Genomic DNA, 19,730 nt, shown 5'->3' with positions numbered 1-19,730 from the left:
GCTCCTGGGACCCCCTGCTCAGTCTTCCCACAAGGACATTTTTAATTTCTTTCCTTTTTTTTTTTTTTTTTTGAGAAATACACATGGCAAAGGGAGCAACACAGCAGCTCCTTGGGGACAGACTGGGAGATGTCTGACCCACTACTCAACCACAAAGATTTCTTCTCTGTGACGTTTGGGCAAAGCTCACCATCACGCCCGTAAGTGTGGGCCCGGGTCACAGTTCCTCCACCAAGTAACTGAATTAACTTCCCCGAGGGGCACAGGGGCCTGGTTTTGGAGCCATGAGGAACTGCCTCTGGAGGGTGACTTCGGGGCCCTTCACCCTCTGTGAGAGTCCAGAGGGCAGCAGCAGCTGAGTGTGGGAAGGCAGGGGTCCCTCTGGCCCTCAGCCCTGACACCCAGAGACCCTCTGCTCGCAGGACCAGATCCTCAGCCCCAGGGCAGGTCAGCACCACTGTCCTGGGAAGTGTCCTCAGAGACTGGACCCTGAGCACCTCCCATGCCCTCCCAGTGGGGAGAGGGCCTGCGTGGAGGGTCCACTCATATTTGTGCATATTTAAGGGTCCTTCTCAGGACACCAGAGGGCTCCCAGAATCCTTCCCAGAAATACCTTTGTTAAAATAAACTGAGCAAGGCCAGAGGTTGACTCAGAACGGAGCCACGCCTAGTGGGTTCAAAGATGTTCAGAAGGATGGAAACAGGAGACAGGGAAGGGGGTGGTGGGGCAGGCATGCCACAGACACACAGGAAAACAGGGGAGTCCCCAGGGCTAGCTAGACCGCGGGACCATCCCTCTGCGGCCCTCGGGCCCTCCAGCTGGGCCCTGCAGGCAGGCTCCGAGAGGCAGCTTTGGGAGGCAGTGGCAGTTAACTGGGGGGTCCCTGGGGCATCCCGTCCGTGTTTTCTTCCAGCTTGTGCTTGCAGAACAGGCAGTAGAGGACCCGCAGTGTGCTCTTGGAGTCCTTGTTCACGATGTCTGCAGGCCGGGGGAGGGCAGGGCAGCACTCAGGCCTGTGCGGGCGGCGGCCGACCGTCCGGGTCTGCCCGGGACCGAGGGATTTCCTGGGACACCGGACTTCAGTGCTAACCCCAGGAGAATTCTTGGCAGACCAGGACAGTTTGCCCAAGTTCCAGGACCCCTCACGTGGGCCCTGCCACCACCAACTCCTGTCCAGTCCTCCCCTACACCCTCTTGTGGGGTCCCCCTCAAGGTCTCACCTCTCTGGACAGCCCCCCCCCCGGGGATCTTGGTCCTTCATCCCCTCTCCCCAGGGTTGCCCTGCACTAGGGTGGGTGGAAATTGAGGGCACACCCCTTACCCCCAGGAAAACTCAACAAACATTCATTATCCACGATGCTAGGCAAGAGGCTGCACCAACATGTCCGTCCCCACACCCTGCGGCCCACTCTGGCTGCCCAGGAATGGGGCCGCTGCACGCACCTTCAGGGCTGACGGTGTAGTTGAGAAGACCTTCATCCTTCAGCAGCTCCAGGGCCAGGGTGACGTTGTGCAGCTACGATCACAAGACCCCATCAGATGTTGGCAAGATGAGGAGCCCCACCCAGCACCCAGCATGCCTCAAGGGGGCCACCTTTCATGGTAAAGGCCGTCCCCGATGAAGGCACACAGCCCAGAAATCAGGGAAGGCTTCCTGGTGGAGGTGACACCTGAGGGTGAGTCCTGCCCGGTGAGGGGACTTAGCCAGAGGAAGGAACATAGGTTCATTCTGACCTTTCTGGATGTAGTCCCTAAACCCATGAGCAACAGAGACTCCCGCAGAAACAGCTGAGTTCCACAGATTAAGCATAGAGGAGGAAACCGAGGCTCAGAGTCTCCACAGGGCTCATCTGAACTCCCGGGACAGAAAGTGCCAGAACTGGGTCTGTCTTACTCTGACGCCTGTGCAAAGCGGGCTGGGGGCTGGAGGAGCCGCCCCCGCCCAGGTGCCTGTCCTTGCTGCCGCCCCTCTGCCTGGTGCTGCCTCCAGCCCCGGGGAGGGTGCCTGGGCCTCAGTCAGGCCCACCCAGGTTCAGATCCCCACTCGGTCCCCAGGTAACCTCAAGCAAGCCCCTTGGCGCCTCCAGGCCTCCACTTGCTCCCTGCAAAGTGGGGTCACCACCATTTCCCCTGTGCCTTGATAAGGGACACTGGGTGGGGAGCCCCAGGGAGCCCCGGCAGCCCCGGCTGAGAGCAGCTCTTCTGTTAGCGGAGTCCTGCCTTTTCAGAACTGGTTTCTCCCTGGGGCCTCAGACACAACTGAAAAGACCCCTGCCCTGCTCTGGGCAGCCGCCTGGTGTGGTGGAGAGAGGGTATGGGGCGAAGCAGGACCAGCGAGGACTAAAGCCAGCTGAGCCCCCGACTCACTGTGACCTCAAGCAGCCACTGGGCTCAGCCACTCACGGGGCCTCCGTGCAGGCCGGATGCCCCAGACTGGCCGGCCGGGCTCGTCCCATCTTCCCATCTACCAGCCATCCCGGCCCCGAAGCCTGCTTCAAACAGGCCAGAAAGTTCCCATGGCAATCTAGCCAGGGGCCCAGAGGCCCGGCTGGCTGAGCAGCAGACAAGGGAGGCCCATCTGAGGAGGCCAGCTCTGCCGAGGCCACCGCCGGTCACCTCCTGGTAGGTCTGGCAGATCTGGGTTGGATGTCTGTGCACCAGCCCCCATCAGGTCACAAGTCACATGTCGACAAGTCACACGTCCTGCCTGGGCCTTTGTCTCCTGGTCTTAAATAGCATATCTTCCAGCTGCCTCTCCAAGCTGCCGTGCGGGTTGAATGGGATGATGGAGACAGAATTGAAAGTACAAAGCAAGATCTGAAGTTGGAATAATGAAGGCACAGTAGGAGGCTGGCCTCAGCCAGGGCATCCTTACAAATTCCCAGTGCCCGGGCTCCCACAAGGGCTGGGAAGTGAGATGTGTGGGTCTCCGAAGCCCCCGAGAAAGAACTCTCTCTGAGAGGGAAAGGGTGGGCCACAGCCCTGGTCCAAGGACACAGGGTGGGGCCAGGGGAGCACCCGCAGCCACCTGCAGGGACTCCCACTGTTCCCAGGGCACGGAGCTGGAGACCTTCGTGCCAGCCGGCTCCCTGGTGGCCGCAGGACCACAGGGATTTGGAAGGCAGAGGGAGCATCCTTCTCCTGGGGACAGTTGGTGTTGGAGCATCACATGGACAGAGTGGCTGAGCTGGGGGTAGGTCCAAGATGACAGAGAGGGAGCGGCAGAGGCTGGTCATCAGCCCAGCAGAGCTGTCTGCTCTGTAGCTGGACAAGAATAAGCCAAGGCTGTCACAGAGGAGCAATGCTCCCAAGCAGGTGGGACACACCTCTGGGGATGTCCAGACCAGGTGGAAGGAAACCTCAGAGTGAGTCAGTCAGACCTCCATCACTCATCCCGTCACTATGTCCCCAAGTCTTCTCCGAGACTGGAAAATTCTAGAAAATAAGGGCTGCAACTGTCACTGTTATTCACATTCTTGTCATGAACAGTATTCACAGGATGCACAGAGAGTAAAGGTCAGAGTGAGAACGAGACGCCAAGGCTGGCTTCCGCCAAGGCTGGCTTCCACCAAGTCATGTGGAAGTCCTTCGCTGCAGGACTTCTCAGAGCCTTGAATACATTATGGCATCTCCTGAGCCTTTGAAACTGTGCATGTTTTCCCAAGTGATTTGACCATGGGATCCATTGTACAGAGCCCCTCACAAGTCCAGTGTTTTGGAAATACTTCGTTCTTTCACTTATTTAACAAGATACTGATTGAGTGTCCTGCGCTCTGGCCTCGCCATAGAGGAGTTCGCACTTTGTGGACTGCTGCTGTCGACGCTAGGACAACGATGGAGCTCGCTTCTCTGGGTCCCGCTCCTCGACAGTGCTCAGGCCGACCTGGAGGCGCTGCCCCGGGCTCCAGAACCATCTCACCACACTCTACTCAAAGCGTCATTTTTCTTCCATGCACAGTTTGAGGTGATGAAAGCAACACGATCACGTTCCACGGAGCCGCGGAAAGGTTACGACCCAGAAGGATGCATTCAAACCGCCCTGGGGAGAAGGAATTGCACGTGGGAGGAAGCCACCGATTCCTGGCCCCAGCGTTTTCATTTCTGCCGAGCAGATGGTGCCTCTCCTCTGTCATCTCTTCTCCTCTTCCCTCAACAAGTGGCAATCTCACACAGACGCCACCAGCATGGAAGGTCTGATAATGAGAAATTCAATTTCCAGAGGCCACTCTGCCAAGATAAGAGTCCCTCAGGTGCCCCACCCTCGGAAAGGGCCGCTGGGCCGCGCTCTGCCACAACGACCTCTTCAGCGTTTTGACGATGCTTTCCCGCAGCTGCGCTTTCCTACGATGCACCGTAAACTCATTCTCAGGAGCCTGAGCAGAGGCTGCTGCTTCCCCTCGTCTACAATGTGGCTCATCTTCGGAAGCTGGCTCTAAAATCAGCGGCATCACCAAGCCAGCTGCACACGGGGCCTTAGAGGTCAGGACATTTGACCCTGGCTTGTACTGGGGCTGGGGGTGTGCAGATGTCGAGCACAGGCCTCGGCGCCCCAGGAAGCCCCAACAGCCGAGCAACACAGAGGGTCCCCGCTCGGAGCCATTCGTCCCACGGGCGCCATCCTCCCACCTTCCCTCGCCGCTCATATGCCAGCGTCCTGCCTTCTGGGTGAAGGGTCAGCGCCCCGGTCTCAGCCTCGCCGTGACACGCCTAAGCCCTCGCACGGTCCCTGCAGCCCTGGGGGTGTCACCCCCTCCGTCTCCCGTGGGGCTCGGCCTGGCTCCCCAGGAAGGAGACGAGGAGGCCCCTCTGGCTTTGGAGACAGATGAGCCTGGATGCCAATCTGACCTTGACCCAAACTGGTTGACCAGCTTACTGACTCTCTCTGAGCTCAGCGTCCTCAGATGGAAATGGGGGTGAGGCTGGTTCCTGCTCAGATGCAGGGAGGAACTGGCACGTTCGTCCACTGTGCCCTTGGGAGAGCACCTCACTGGCCTGTTCTGCATCCTCACGGCACCGCACACCGCAGGGCTCCCCCGCCTCCCCACCAAGGCCACAGGGCCTGCTCTGGCCGGTGAACGAGGAGGCGGTGATGGCACGCCAGTTCTGAGCCTGCACCGCTGCCTCCCAGGCTGCAGGATCCATTCAAGGACTCCTCATCCCACAAGGCCGGAACCCCTGCCACCTCTGAACCTTTGCTGTCACTGTTCCCTCCCTGGGGGGCCCTCCCTAGTTAACTCTGGAAACCACGCCTAGTCAATTTCAGTGCCACCTCCCATGCAAGGCCTCTCCTGACTCTTGCAGGTTCTACTAACCACACTTTCATTCAGGTCCCCCGCTGGCCACCCACCAAGAACCAACGCACTTCATCACGGCCCTGGAAGACCGTACATCACTGACGGTTCAGCAAGTGTAGACTGAGGGGTCCTCAAAAGCAGGAGCTGTATTGGATTGTCTTTATGGCCCACAGGGCCTGACATCAAGCAGGACCTCAGAAAACGGAGGATAAGCTACATGGATGGATGGACGGATGGATGGATGGATGGATAAATGGATATATGGATGGATGGATTATCAGATGGATGGACTGGAAGATGGATAAATGGATAGACAGATGAATAGGCAGGGAAAGGCAGATGGGCAGATAGATGGATGGATGGATGGGCAGATGAATGGATGGATGGATGGATGATGGATGGATGAAAGGATGGATGAATGGGTGGATGGATGGATGGGCAGGTGGACGATGAATGGGCAAGCAGGTGAATGAGTAGATGAGTTGGGTGGATGAGCAAATGGGCAAGTCAGTGGATAGGTGTGAGGGTTGATGGGTGAGACTGGTAGATGGCTGGACAGACATATGGACAAACAAACAAATTTCCTTCTACCTCTCACTTCATCTGGAACTGAAGAAAGCCTGGTCATACCAGTTCCCTATGTCTGTCCACTCAGAAGGAGACCAGCAAGGGATGTCTTGAGAAAACTCACCATTTCCGCAGGAGAGCTGGGAGTGAGATAGAATTCCTTCAAGTGCAGGAAGAAACCTCTCAGCTGTCCAATCAGCAGGAGCAGGATGACTCCATCTGCAAACTGCAAGGAGGGGGCTGGGGGCAGGGAGCCTGCAGGATCCCACCGTGTCTCCTGCAGGCTGCGTAGCCCTCCGGAAATCACACAACCTCCCCGAGCCCCAGGTTCCTCTCTGAGAAATGGGGACGACCTCCCTGACCTCGCAGTACGGTCGTAAAGAGGGGCAGCGGTCCTTCAGAGCAGGCCTTGGCCGCCTAGCACGTGGCACCTGCTCCATACAATGAGCTACTCTCACATTTTCTGTGAAATGGCCTCAGTTCAGTCTTTAAACCACACACCATGCCGTGAGCTACAGAAGCGCTGGAGAAAACAGGGTTAAGGACAGAATCACTCCGTCAGGAGGAGGCAGAGCTCGCACCGGGCTCATTTCGCTGGGCCGCGTTAATATCTGCCTGTTCTGTCTGTGTGCTCAGAGATAACACTGTCATCCCAGCACCAGCACATCGTACGCTAATATAATCCCACTCAGTCTCTTCAAAGACACAAGACACAAGATCGGATATTGGGGGAAACTACCCCGCGAAGTCCTTAATGGAATTTGCTCATGTTAGGTCTGTTCTGATGTTATTAGTTTGGCCTGGAATCTTCTCTGCTAATATTCCCTGGTAATACCACCCAAACGCCAGGGACTTCAATAGCCCCTTTTATCCAGCTGTCCCTAAAGACATCTTCACATGTGCCATTATTCTCCAAATGCCATTACTTTACCAAGTGAGAGATAAAGATGAAACACGTAGAATACAAACCTAAGAAATCGTCCTGTTTATACGCCCAGAAAATACAATAAAACCACAAATGTATCATTTATTGGGTGTCTACAGTGTGCCTGGCAATATATGAAACACTGGATGCTGGTCACCTCATTTTTTACTCACAGTTCTATGAGGTTGGTATCCTTAGACCCATTTTAAAAGATGAGCCTGAAGTTCAGAGAAGTCCAGGTCCGAGGCCACACAGCTGAGGTGGAGGAGGCATCCTCAGAGCCCAGGGGCAACGTGTGCCCGTCTGGCTTGAGAGTCTGCTATCTGCCCCCTGCTGTGTCCCCGCACGACATCACACACAGACTTCTCAGGTGGCCACCACGTGAGGTGGTGAGGGAGCACCAACTCTGGCCTCAGCAGCCTGGGTTCAAATCCCAGGTCCACCATTTAATCTGTGTGACCTTGGACAAGTTAATTAACCTCTCTGTGCCTTAATGGTCTCATCTGTAAAACAGGATGGCTTCAGTCCCCCCTAAGGAGGTCGTTGGGAGGATTCAGTAAGTTCATGTATGCCAAGCGCTTTGCTCCGGGCTGGCCGCCTCGTGAGGGCTTTATCAGTTTTAGCTTCCAAGGGCGGCGCCACACCATGGTTCCTCATTAGCTGAAGTCAGGCTGTGTCTGAGAAGTCAGCAGCTCCGGCTAAGAGAGATCACCGGAAGCCATGTGGTGGCCAGACCCGGCCTCACCACCTGCCCCTAGTTAAGCAAAGTCTAGGTGGCCGGATACCTACACCGCCACGCGCAGGTAACGCGCCCAGGGGCCCGCAGGCTCCGTCACCGCCCTGAAGGCCCTGGGCCGGTAGTTACCCCCGCAGGTCCTCTGCTCCCCGCTGCGCTGAAGGAAGCTGCGGGGCACAGCGTCCTCGCGGAAGGGGACCTCGTCAGAGCCTGCCCCTGCCCAGGGACGGTTCGGCGTGAGTCAGCCACGGCGCTCCGGGCGACACGAAGCCTGCAGGCGCAGGGCCGTGTCCTCACCCGCAGCCACGCCTGGTGCACAGCACAACTTGATAAACCCGTGAGCGGATGCAATGTCGCAGGGAAACCTCGTGTTCTTATTCAGTACCTGATAGTCTGAGATTAATTTTGAAAGAAGAGCTGAGACGTGGCTACTCGACAGTGAAAAGTAGTAACTGCGTAAACCAAGCCCTCGGCGCCCACGTCACGGGACCCCCACTGCGCCCAACAGCAGCACCCCCGTTGGAGAGGACGCCCCCAAGGCTCTGGGAGGTGACGTGCCCCAGGCCACACAAGGCGGGGCCCTGCAGAATCCTCTCCCTGCCCACACCCCACGGCCCTTCCCTACCCGGACCCTGCAGCTGAGTCCCCACCTGGGTGTCCAGATTCTGCACCGACAGACCCAGGCGGTCCAGCTTCTGGTTGACGAAGTTCACGATGGCCTACTCAGGAAAGAAAGGGCCCCAGGTTCGTGACCTTCCCACTCGAGGTCACCCAAAGGCCCCACCCGTGACGCCCAGCACACAGCAGGTGCAGCGCGAGGGCCCGGTTCCCTCCCCTTTGCCCGACCCCCACCCCCACCCCCACATACAAACTCGGGTGGGCAGTGGGTGGGCGGGCCGCGGGGGAGATGCTCGGAGCTTTGATCTCCCTTACCTCTTTCACAGCATTCACCTTCTCTGGAGCCAGCTTAAATAATTCATCAAAGACGTCCTCTGCAGACAGAGCCGATAAACACCTCATTACGATGCTATTATCTCTGTGCCAAACTGGGACTTTTTCCCACCAAAGTTTCTCAGAACAACCAGTCTGCAGGGAGCTGTAGTTTTAGCTCAAGGTTCTTGAATTTAAGAACAGAACTGAGTCACTGCTCCCCTGGCTGTGTGGCCTGAAGGGACTCGCCTCCCGTCTCTGTGCCTTGGTTTCCTCATCGTAAAGTATGGCTGAAAATACCTACAGGGTGGGGTCGTTGCAAAAATCAAGTTCAGGAGTAGGTGACACACGTGTCACGGTGGCCGGGCACACAGTAGGACTTAAAGGCTGCCCTGTCTGCTGTGGACACCATTCCTTCCTCTAGGAACTTGCCCTGCCTCCCCCCAGGTCCCTCCTCCGCCCACAAGTCCCCGGGAGCTACCACGGGTCTGAGCAGGGACCAGCCCAGGACTGACACTTGGCCCACAAGTGTCCTCCGCATCGTTTGTGTGTCAGCAGAGTAAGGACACCCAGCCCTCCCAGACTATGAAACTGCAGCGCGAAAAAGGCCCGCACCCCGAGCAGCTGAGTCATGCCTGCGGAAGCATCTTAGCAGCTCAGGCCCCGGCCAGCCTCAGCGGCGCCAGGTCTTCAGACTAGTGCCCTCTTCCTGCAAGCTGCGTTCCTGCTATTTCCAGCCAACACGCCTCCCCGGGGCACCCTGGTCCTCAGGCACTGAATACCCAAACCCGGTGAGAAGAGTTCACCTTTGGATTTTGCCACTCAGCAGCTGTGTGACTCTAAGCAAGTCACTTCACCTCTCTGTGCCTCAGCTCCCTCACTAGTGAAGGGCGGAGAGCATCCTACATGTTAAAAATGTCCCGTAAACCAATGAACATGGTGGAAACACCAGTGGTCCCTCCCAGGCCTCTTGGCTGTACTCAGTGAAATTGTGTCCCTGAAGGAGCCAGGAATTGAGAATTTACCCAGGTGACACAGGCCAGAACAGAATGGACAAGCTAGAAAGGACACCCTGCTCCGTGTCCCTGCTCCTCATTGTGTGACCCAGACTCATGTGGCCCCCCAACAAACACTGCTCCTGGGAAACCCCCACGTCCTCATGCCAACGCTCCGCACACACACGCTCAGACATCCCATCAGCTCCCCTGCACTTCCTCTCTCCTTCCTTCCTCTACTCAAGCTTTCTCAGCCCCTGTTCTCAGAAGCCCCTTGCAGGTCATTATTTCCACCTTTGCAGGTGAGATGTCCTTGGAGAACCCCCTGCCTATACAGCTCTGTGTCCTAAGCAGGGAGAGTTCAGGGAGGAAAAATGTTAGAATGGATGGATGGTTGATGGATGGATGGGTTGGTGGATGGATGGATGGATGGATGGATGTTGGGATGGATGGATGAATGGATGGATAGATGGATGTGATGGAGGGGTGGATTGATGGATGGAGGGGTAGCTGGATGGATGGATGCAGGGGTGGATGGATGAATGGATGGATGGATAGATGACCAGCTGGCCAGGCAGACTGACTAACAAGTGAATGAATGAAAGAAGAAATGTCTGGATCAATCAGTCGGTTGGTTGACGAGCTCTGTCACAAAAGAAGCAGCCAGATTAGTGAACAATCACTATTAAGCACTTACTCTCTGCCAAGCACATTGACAAAGTATCTTTTAAGCCTCACCACCAGCCCAAGAGGGGGGTGCCATTATTAATTCCATTTTACAGATGAGGAAACTGCGGCACAGACAGGTTCAGACACTTGCCCAAGTTCATGTGGCTAATAAACGAGGGAATTAGTGTTTGAACCCAGGTTGCCTGGCTCTGGAGCCCGTGACAACCCCAGAGTCCCCACCGATAGGAATTGTAAATCTCTCTACCTCTATGAGCAGTTTCATAGGAAGGAACAGCCAGATGCACAGACAGACAGACAGACAGAAGGAGGGACACATGGACAAGGAGGCTTGAAACACACATAGCGGACCCCAGAGGAAGTGTGGGCGCCCCAGCAATCATCTCTTCCTCATTACGTGTCTGTCTCAACATATACCCAACAGACGAAGAGCTCCTTAAATTATGAAAGTACTCACTGGAAGGTTGGTCCTTGTCTGTGCTAACGGGGAAATTGTAGGAGGAAAAAAGCAAACGCATGGTTAAAAAAGAAAGCTTCAGACCTGTGGTCTCTTAATATGACAAGACTCGGCCGCGGCCGGGTTGACAAAGAAACTGGCCTCGCTGCTTTCCCTCCTGGCAGCTCTGGAAGCCGGCAGGGCCCTCCCGGAAAGCAAACTGCAGAAGAGGCTCATCCCCTGCCCCTGAAGCCCCCACGCCTGGAAGTGTCTGGACTGTGTCCTTCGTGGCTGCTGTTTTACGTCGGGGGGGGCATATTTTACACACCATAAACTGCACAAATCCTAACTTCAGAGCCTGCGCGTGTTCCGTGGGCACACGCCTGCGTGGTCACCGCCCCCCACGAGGCCCCGAGCGCCCCCCGCGCCCGCTGCGTGTCTCCCTCAAACCCCGCCCGCGGAGGCCGCCGCCGCTCCGCTTGTCCGCCAGCTGCTCCAGGCTGTGAAATGAAATCCTACAGACTCTTTTGTGTCTGCCTTCTTTCACTCTTTTTTTTTTTTTTGAATGGTTTTTCTTTGACTCTGTTGCTCAATTTTCCACCCCAGCCCCACCCCCTAGAAGCAAGACTTTGGGCCCAAGTTCCGCCAAGCCCTCTACAGAGAGCCGATTGGCCCCGCCAACCATGCCCCTGGCAGGGAACCGGGCCGCACAGGGTAGGGACGGAGATGGTTTTCCTTCACCTCCCAGGCAGTCGGGAGGTTCCGCCACAGGCCAGGCCCTGCCCTCTCTGAGGCCCTTCTAAACCCAGCTTGCAGTTCAGACACATCTAATGGGAGCCCCCAGCTTCTAACCCAGAACTCTGGTTCTCTCGTTGCAGAGCCCACGTGCACGGCCCCACCTCCCGAAGGTGAGTGTTTCTGACTGGGCGGCACTGCAGCCAGGACTGCCCGGGGGGCCTTTACCTCTGGGAGGATGGAGGGAAGAGCTCACTGGCTGAGCAACTTCCGGCATCCTGCTTGTCCAGACAGACAAAGGCCAATGGCTGGCTGACCTGGGCACTCAAGGACAAGCCCCGCCCTGCACACAGTAGGCGCTCACTCAGTGCTAAAGGTGTGAGTGAGCGCTTGGGCCCTTGCCTCCCAGCACCTGGAAGCCTGCGGGGCCCTGCTGTTGGGCTGTCAGGTTTCTGCATCTCCCTGCGAGGACGTGGGGATGGCTTCCCAACAGCTCCCAGGCACCCGGCGTTAAGGACCCAGCATGGTGTCGAGGTCCAAAGACCCCAGACCAGGTGGGTCTGCTCCCAGCCCCTGGCCCCAAGCCCCACCATCCATGCCCGAGAAACCACAGCCAGGCCCCTGCCGCCGTCTGTGGTCCTTCCCTCACCCACATCCAGTGAGACGTTCCACCAACTTCTCTGACTTCAAGCCACTTTTGGTGCTCTAAGAGAGAAAAAAGGACCCAAAATGGAGTAATCCCAGAAAATTCTACAACTGACACCTGCCTCTAGAGAAGACAGTAGGGGCCAAGGCAGCCCCGAGGGACCTGGTTTACTCTGCTACATCCCCTCCTCAAGGTGGCCTCCTGGGCAGCCCTCGCTGCTGCGGCCAGCGTCACTGTCCTTCTTCCCATGGGCCTTGAGTCCCCAGAGGATGGGGACCACCTCCCTTGTGCCCCAGGTATCCCCAAAGCCTGCCCAGTGCCTGGCTCACAGGGTGTCTGTGGGCACGTGTTGATCTGAACAACGAAGGAATGATAGGTGGGTGAATGAATGAATGAGTGAAGGAATGAAGTCACTTCCGATTTGCATACTTGTCAACAAAGCCAAGGCACTGCTCAGTGGTGAATGCAAATCAGTGATTTTGAAAAAGTAAGAATGAATTTCTCGGGGGTTTGGCTAGACTCAGCTTCTTCTGCTGGGTGAGTTCCAGCCAAGCCCCGCTGCTCCCCGGGTACCCAGGTACCGCTGGAGGAGGGGAGGGTGCGGAGCGGGAGCAGGTGGGCCCTGTCCGTGGTGCTCAGGGTCTGTGTGAGAGAGAAGCCGTGGACTCCTGGGCCATCAGCTACAGCACAAGTCGTGCGTGTGCCAGAGAGAGAATCCCGTGGACAGAGAAGCCCAAATAGGTCCCTGGAACCACCGTCACACCCATCAGTCAGGGGATGAGGCAGTCAACGTGACGGGGCAGTGGCTATGACTCAGTGGTGTGAAGCCTCCAGGAAGGCTGGGAACAGATGGCCGCTTGTGACCCAGGTGCACAGTTGCCATCACCCAGGACCTTCATGACACCCCGGGCAGGTGCCATCTGCTAAGTAAGAGGGACTGGCTGGCCCACAGTCCTCCTCATGGCCCCGCTGGACTCTTGGCATCCCAGCTTTAGCCCAGACCCTCTCTGCTGTCCTGGTGGGATTTGTTCTTTCTCACAGCTCCCTGGAACTCACTCCGGTTCAGCCCCCACCCCCTGCAACAGCCCCTGACCCAGGATGTGGCGACGTGGCCCCGAGATGCCCAGCCTGCAGGCGGGCATCCTCAGATCCCTGGCCCCCTACCTCCATGGTGATCACCTCCACCTGGACGTTGGCTGGGAGGGGCAGGTCAGGCTGGAAGTGCTCGGCCAGGGCCACAAGGAGATGCAGGGTGGCCAGCAGGTCCTTGTTGAAGATGGCTGGGAGGGGAGGGGGCACGAGGTCAGAGCTCCAGGGGCCGCCAAACCTGGGGCCACATGGTGGGTTCCTTATCATCACAACCCCCCGCAGCAGCCCAAGGAGCTCTGTGTCCAGCCTTCTGGAGAGCTGAGGTCTGGAGAGCTGTATTCAGAACCTAGAACTAGGCACACTCTGCCCCAGTCATCCGCTTCTGCAAACATGGCTCGAGGCACAATCCACCACTTGGACCGGGCTTTTAACACACAGATGTTCACCGCAGGGCTGTTTGAACAACTAAATGTCCTACAGTAGGGCCCTGGTTGAACAAATTGTTTGATTTAAGCTGAATGTGACTTGATTCAGGGCCAACATCACAAACAACAATTATTGAGTGTAAGAGCGGAAGCAGCGGCGAAGGTAGCGGCAGGGGGCCTGACAAAAGCTGGGCTGGAAAACTGCTACACGGCGGCCATCCAACCTGGGAGAAGCTACTCAACTCTGTTTGGCCTCTGTTTTCTCAACTGGAAAATGGACAGGATGAATACCCGGGACGGTTGTGCCCATCTGACGAGGTGGGCGGTGCACGCGTGGTGCCGGGAACATAATAACTCACAGCTGCGTTATGGACGCGGCTGCGTTTGCATCCTGACATGGGACTTCACGGCACATCCCCCGGCTCCCACCAGGAGACAGAAGTGAGTGGGACTGCTGCTCCCCCGGGTCCCCCATCCCCTGAGCAGCCCTGGCCGAGGCGAGTCGAGGCCCACGTACTCTCCACGCTCCACTGGGCCTGCTGCTCCTCCACCTGCAGGCTCTGGTTGGCGGCCTCCAGGACCACCGTGAGCTTGCGCCTCTGGTTGGCCGCCGTCAAGGCGATCTCCTCCACGTCCAGCTTGAGTCCCGCTAGCTTCTCTGAGGGCGGGAGAAGGAATGAGGGAAGGAGAGGGTGGGGAAGGCTGGGGGAGGGAGGGGAAGGCTGGGGGAGGGAGGGGAAGGGGTGAGGACAGCTGGGTCCCCTGCAGGGGGACCCACAGCCGGTCTCCTTCCTCCGAGGAGTAAGGGTGCTGCCCCTCCACGTGGGGGGGCACCCAGGCTACAGCAGGATCCCCACTGGCCCACATCACCTTGACCATCCCCATGCCCCACCCCCTCAGCCTCCCACACAGCTCTCGCTCCTCATTCCAGCGGGGCCACGTGGCCTCGGGTTAAAGCCGAGACCCCTGACTTCACCTTCTTCGTGGGCGGACCTGGGACAAGTCACTAGGCCTCTCAGAACTGAGTTTCCTCGTCTGTAAAACGGGGACGGTAACAGTACAGAGATGTTCTGAGGATTAACCCCGCCTGCTCCGTGGCAGGTGCTCGGCAGATGCTTAGGCAGCTGTGCCGGGGGGGGACTGACCCACAGCCCATCCCCTGAGGGCTCTACAGGGGAGGCAGGCCCACCCTGCTCTCCGGGGCTTCACAGCTTTGTCAGCAGCCACTCACGGAAAAGGTGGTGCAGGATGAGTCCGTCGAACATGTCCTCCTCCAGGCTGCGGACCACGATGTGCTCGGGGAGGAGCTCGGCGTTGATCCACTCCATCAGCACCTGCAGGCCCCGAGGGACAGCTGACCCAGGGCCACTTCTCACCTGGCCCCTAACCAGGCTCAGCTCTGCCCTCCTCCCACTGGCCAACTCCTACCCAGCCTTCAAGGCCAGGTTAAATGTCACCTCCTCTGGGAAGCCTGCTCCAGGCTGAGTTAGGGGGCTGCTCTGGGCTCTGGCAGACCCTCTGCTTCTCTCCACCACAGACCTGGGCGCTGTGGGCAGTTGTCTGTCCTGTATAAGGGGCTGGTAGCACAGGGGCTGCTCACGTCCTGCCCCCTCCCGCAGACTTTACCCATGTCCTCCACGATGGCCGACCCCCTCTGGGGCAAGGCCTGAGGGCTGTCCCTGGAGGCCAGCCCCACCCTGCTTGTGCTCAACAGGCTGGAAGTGGCAGAGAAGCAATGCCTCAACCCTTTAAGGGAGCAGCCAGAGCCACACAGGACGTGGCGGATAAACAGCTCAGCTCCCCTACACCGGTAAGAAGGCCCAGAGAGGCTTGCCCCATGCTGGCTCCCAGAGGTACCCAGCAGGCTCGAGCTCCGACAGCTGTCACCTGCTCCATCACTCACCCTGGGTGGCTCCTTCCCGCCCCATCTTACTTCCCCACTCCCCTGCCTCGTCTCCTGTGATTACCTCCCAGTAACCATTTACACCCAAACCCTTATTTCAGGATCAGCTGCTGGAGGAAGCCAAACTAAGATGACATGTCAGCACCCCACCAGATTTTCCAGGGTTGGGGGTGTGCTGGTTCTCCTCTGTGTCCTGGTGCCCAATAGAGGGAAAGGTGGATGGAGGGGTTGAGGGAACGGGAGGGAGGGAGGATGAGACGGAAAATGGGCCACAAACCCTCTGGGGGTTGAAAGTAGCGCAAGCCAAGTGGCCTCCCTGGAGGTGTCGAAAGAAAGGCCCCATGGAAACTAGAGAAGTGGGGCTGAGGACAAAGGAAGGCCCCGAGCCTGGGCCTCGCTGGTCCTGCAGCCAAGAGGAGGCCCGCGAGCTGGGCGACTCATGCCTGCTCCCGCCCCCTCCTCCAGCTGTCTGTCGCCTCAGGCAGCTGAGCCAGATGAGGAGCATAAGCTTTGGGACTGATGACCTGGGTCAAACCCCAGCTCTGTCCCTGCCCAGCCGTGTGTCCCCCACAAGTCAGGTCACTTCTCCAAGTCTTGCTGTCTGCTCCCTAGGATGCAGGTGACAACAGAGGCGTCTCAACCATTGTGAGGCTGGCTGGGATCATGTCCATCAAGGCACACAGTAGGTGCTCAGTAGATGTTCTTCACGCGGCCATCCCCAGAGGCCTGCGCGAGCACCACCCACAGCTTGAGGTCGGGGAGGGAGGGGGCCGAGCACGGTCCCCGCCCCGAGAAGACAAGAAGACCTCCCTCTTCCAGAGAAGACGGGGGGGGGGGGGTGTCGCACCCTCTGCAGTTCTTCAAACTTGGCGTCTCTCCGGGAGGTGGGTGGCAGGAACTTCTTCTTCTCTCCTGGAATCAGAGGTGAGCATGACACATGTGTGGGGACCCTGCAGGTCACCCCTAGAGCTGGCACCTCGGCCACAAGGGATCATAGGCCTTGCTGCTTCACACGCGTGCATGCACATGGATACAGGCTTTTGCACAAAGACACCACATGCAAACACATACAGGCACACACACAGATGCACAGACATGTGCACTCACACAGACACACGCAGACACACGGGCACACATATGAGCACACGCACTCACACCCCCAGGGCACCAAATGTACAAAGTGGCTTGGGTTCCCGGACATGCCTCGTCCTCCACACCTCCCTTCCTTCGCTCTCGCTGTTCCCGCCTCGCCCTGAATGCCCTTCCCCTCACTTCCTTCCTGAATACAAGCTCAGCCTCAGACACTGCACTGTTAGTATTCTGGGAACATACCTAAATTCAAAACTTATTTCTTGTCTCTCTGACCCACATTTAACTGGGCACACCGTGTTTTATCTGCCAACTCCACCCACGTGTGTGAGAAGGAGCCACGGCTCAGGTGAGCCCAGGCTCCCGGGCTCCAGGGTGCCGAGGTGGAGTTCACCTGCGTCTGTCTGGCTCCCCGGTGTGGACAGCACACTGAGGCCTCTTGTCCCGTCCTCTGAGCCCCAAGACCTGGGTCAGCTTCTCCCCCAAATTTTAGACTCACAGAACCCACAGATGTCAGAGCCGAGAAGGACCCTTGAGATCACCTAGTCCTGATGGCCATGGGGGAAACTGAGTCAGCACAGGGGGTGGCCTTGCACAAAATGCAAATCCACAAAATGCATTGCATCTGTGTTCGCATGGCCCAGCTGGAAACTTCTAGATACCCAGAAAACTTCGAGTATAGGAGGAGGGCGGGCTCTGGGTCAACGCTGGGAGAGCGAGGGTGCGAGGGAGGGGCCAGGGCCCTTCCTGGAGCGGACTCCTTACCACTCAGAACCATCCCATGTCCCAGCTCTGACTACCAGAACTTTAAGTACCTCTAAACCAACTGTAAAACAGAAAATAAATATTTTTTCAAATAGCCGAGCCCTACCACCCTCACAGCAGTTTTCCTGGTGATGCTTTCCAAGCTGAAGCCATTTATAAACAGAGAACGTCAGTCAATGAAGTCGGCCCTGCGGCTCTGGATGTTACTCTGCTCCATTGCTCTCTGTGTCTCGGTTTCCTCATCTGTACAAAGCAGGTACTAACACCATCCTCAGAGCCTCAGAGCAGATGAGCTGCTGCGGATCCGAAGTGCTCAGCACAGCGCCAGCACAGAGTGGGCACACACAGCAGTTAGTATCCGCATCAACACCCCGGTTAACCCGGAGATGTGCGGCCATGAGGGGTACGGGGATAACTCTGTAGAAGGTTCCAGGGGCAGGGGTGTCAAGTATAAAGCAGAAGGTGTAGGCGGGGGCTGGACAGAGCTGGACGGAGCTGGGTGCCTGGCACGACCTGTTTGTTTTTTGCGATGCAGACCCTCCCCCTCTGCCCCGCGGGGCCCCCACCTTGTGAGAGTTCTTCCACTGCCGGTGGGTCCACCTTCCCAGGGAGCTGCAGCAGGTTGTAGAGGGGCTCTGGCTCCATCGCTGCCTTTCCGGCCCTGGAGAAGCAGGGGACAGAGGACATTAGCATCTGAGTCACCCTAAACTCGCTCTGTGTGCTATTGCCTCCAGACCGGGAGGCACACGCTCGCAGGGAAGGGCCAGCATTCGCAGAGCCCGCCGTCCTCACTGTGAGTAGGTTGCCGGGCCCCGGGGCCTGGCAGAATCAGAAACTCTTTCCTGTTCCTTTAATCACTTCCTCTCCTGCTCGGGGGACAGCCGAGCCCCCCCACTTTCTCTCTGGCCCCTAGGGCTTCCCCAGCGCTTCCAACCCCAAACACACATTTGGGGTAGGGGCCTCCTGTAGCAGAAGTGGGTGGTCAGCTGCAGCCCCCAGGGAGGCCTGGCTGGCCCAGCGTGTGGTGAGACGAGGCAGTCACAGGGCTGACACCCAGCCGGGGGACACCGGGGCGCTGCCTGCAGCCCAGTCCTGCCCCGAAGTGTGGGAGAGGGAAGAACAGAGCCTCTAGGCCAACTCCATTCCCTGAATCCCCAGGCCTCCTTTTGGACAGGATTCGGTTCAAAGGATGCAGTCAGAGGAGAGGAAAGAACGTGACCTCGGGGCTAGGAGACTGGGTTCCAGGTCGGCTCCCCCTCATTCTTGGCTGTGTGACTTTGGGCAACCACCATTCCCTCTCTGGTCCTGATGTTTCTTTACAAGGAGGGGCTGGACTGGGCTGTCCCTTCCCTGACATGGATCTCAGTTTCTTCACCTGAAAACTGAGGGTGGCCTTTCTCCCCAACACATTGGATGAAGCTTAGGGGAGATGACACAATGGGAAGGGAACCGGTTCACCTCAATACACGAGAAGTAAGACGGTGCCCTTCGGCCCCCCTGGGCCCCTGGGCAGGAGGAACAGCCTGCTCTAAGCGTGGCGGGCGGGGCCCTCCCTGTGCCGTCTCGGCCAAGACCGTGCTCTCTGGGTTCCTTTTCCACGGGGGCCCCTTCGAACCCCCCTGCCGTGAGCTCAGGCTCCCAGCATCACAGACGAGCGGGAGCCCCACAGCGGAGGACTCACCTGATGCTTCCTCGGTGCTCGAATGGTGGTCCCCGGGTTCCCAACAGAAGCGGGTTCCGGGTTCCCTAGGTTGGCGGGGGCCCCAGGGGCAAGCGGCTCACTTCCTCCCAGGCCTGTGGCTTCTGCAGGGCCCTCTGGGCCGCGTCTGCAGGGAGCTTCCTCCTGGCTGGGCTGCAGGCCCCGGTGCTCTGAAAGCAGCGTCACCGCAGCCCCACCGAAAAGCCGGCCCTGGAGCCCCGCCGCGCCTCCGGGGACCCCAGGAGCTCTACGGCAACTCAAAGTTCCTAGTTCTTCTTTCTCTCCATCTGCTTCCTCCCCCAGGCTTCTCATCTGCAAACAGCAGCGCCAGGCACCCAGTCGCTGAGGCCAGAGGTGGGGAGTCAGCTTCCCCCGCGGCCCACGTGTCCCCGCCGTCAGCAAACTGTCCCTCTAGCTCCTCGCCCCCGGCCCGGCCAGGCCCTGCCCTCTCGCCTGGACCACACAGGAGCCTCCCGGCTGGACCCGGACCCGCACTGCCAGTTCCGCTCACACCCAACCTCCCGCCCATGAGTTGCTCTCCACGAGCAACCAGAGGACCCGCTTCATGTCCCAACTCACTCAAAACCTGCCAAGGGCTCCCGGTGTCTCTTAAAATGCAATCCAGTCCACACAGCCCTGCCCCTAGGTCCCCATGCAGCCCGCGGTCTACATGTCCGGCCTCACCTCCTAACTCTCCTGTTCTCACACCCTCTCAGCCACCTGGACGACTCTTCTACTCCCTGAAAGTGCCACGGACCTTCTGCTGCGGGGTCTTCACACTCACTGTGCCCTCTGCCTGGAAGCCCCT

General features: G+C 58.2%; 1 protein-coding gene across 2 annotated transcripts; it reads right to left on the bottom strand.

The window, feature by feature from the left end:
* Positions 1-649: 649 nt before the first annotated feature.
* Positions 650-19,260, bottom strand: PARVG (parvin gamma). 2 transcript variants are annotated; one of them, XM_072973658.1, is made up of 13 exons: positions 18,905-19,260; positions 17,790-17,884; positions 16,217-16,281; positions 14,698-14,800; positions 13,984-14,124; positions 13,117-13,232; positions 11,956-12,011; positions 10,593-10,615; positions 8,457-8,515; positions 8,174-8,242; positions 5,987-6,088; positions 1,445-1,517; positions 650-979 (listed from the first exon to the last, which is right to left on the bottom strand). In XM_072973658.1, the coding sequence occupies exons 2-13, from the start codon at positions 17,866-17,868 to the stop codon at positions 870-872; spliced, it is 996 nt and encodes a 331-aa protein (XP_072829759.1). In that variant the 5' UTR covers positions 17,869-17,884; positions 18,905-19,260; the 3' UTR covers positions 650-869. The 2 variants fall into 2 exon arrangements, with proteins under 2 accessions (XP_072829759.1, XP_072829760.1); XM_072973659.1 differs by lacking the exons at positions 650-979; positions 1,445-1,517 and adding an exon at positions 3,414-4,040.
* Between the last annotated feature and the right edge of the window lie 470 nt (positions 19,261-19,730).

The sequence above is a fragment of the Vicugna pacos genome, chromosome 12 (assembly GCF_048564905.1).
Source record: "Vicugna pacos chromosome 12, VicPac4, whole genome shotgun sequence".
Taxonomy (NCBI): Eukaryota; Metazoa; Chordata; class Mammalia; order Artiodactyla; family Camelidae; genus Vicugna; species Vicugna pacos.
The sequence above is the reverse complement of the archived record's forward strand: the minus strand, read 5'-3'. Positions and strand labels throughout refer to the sequence as shown.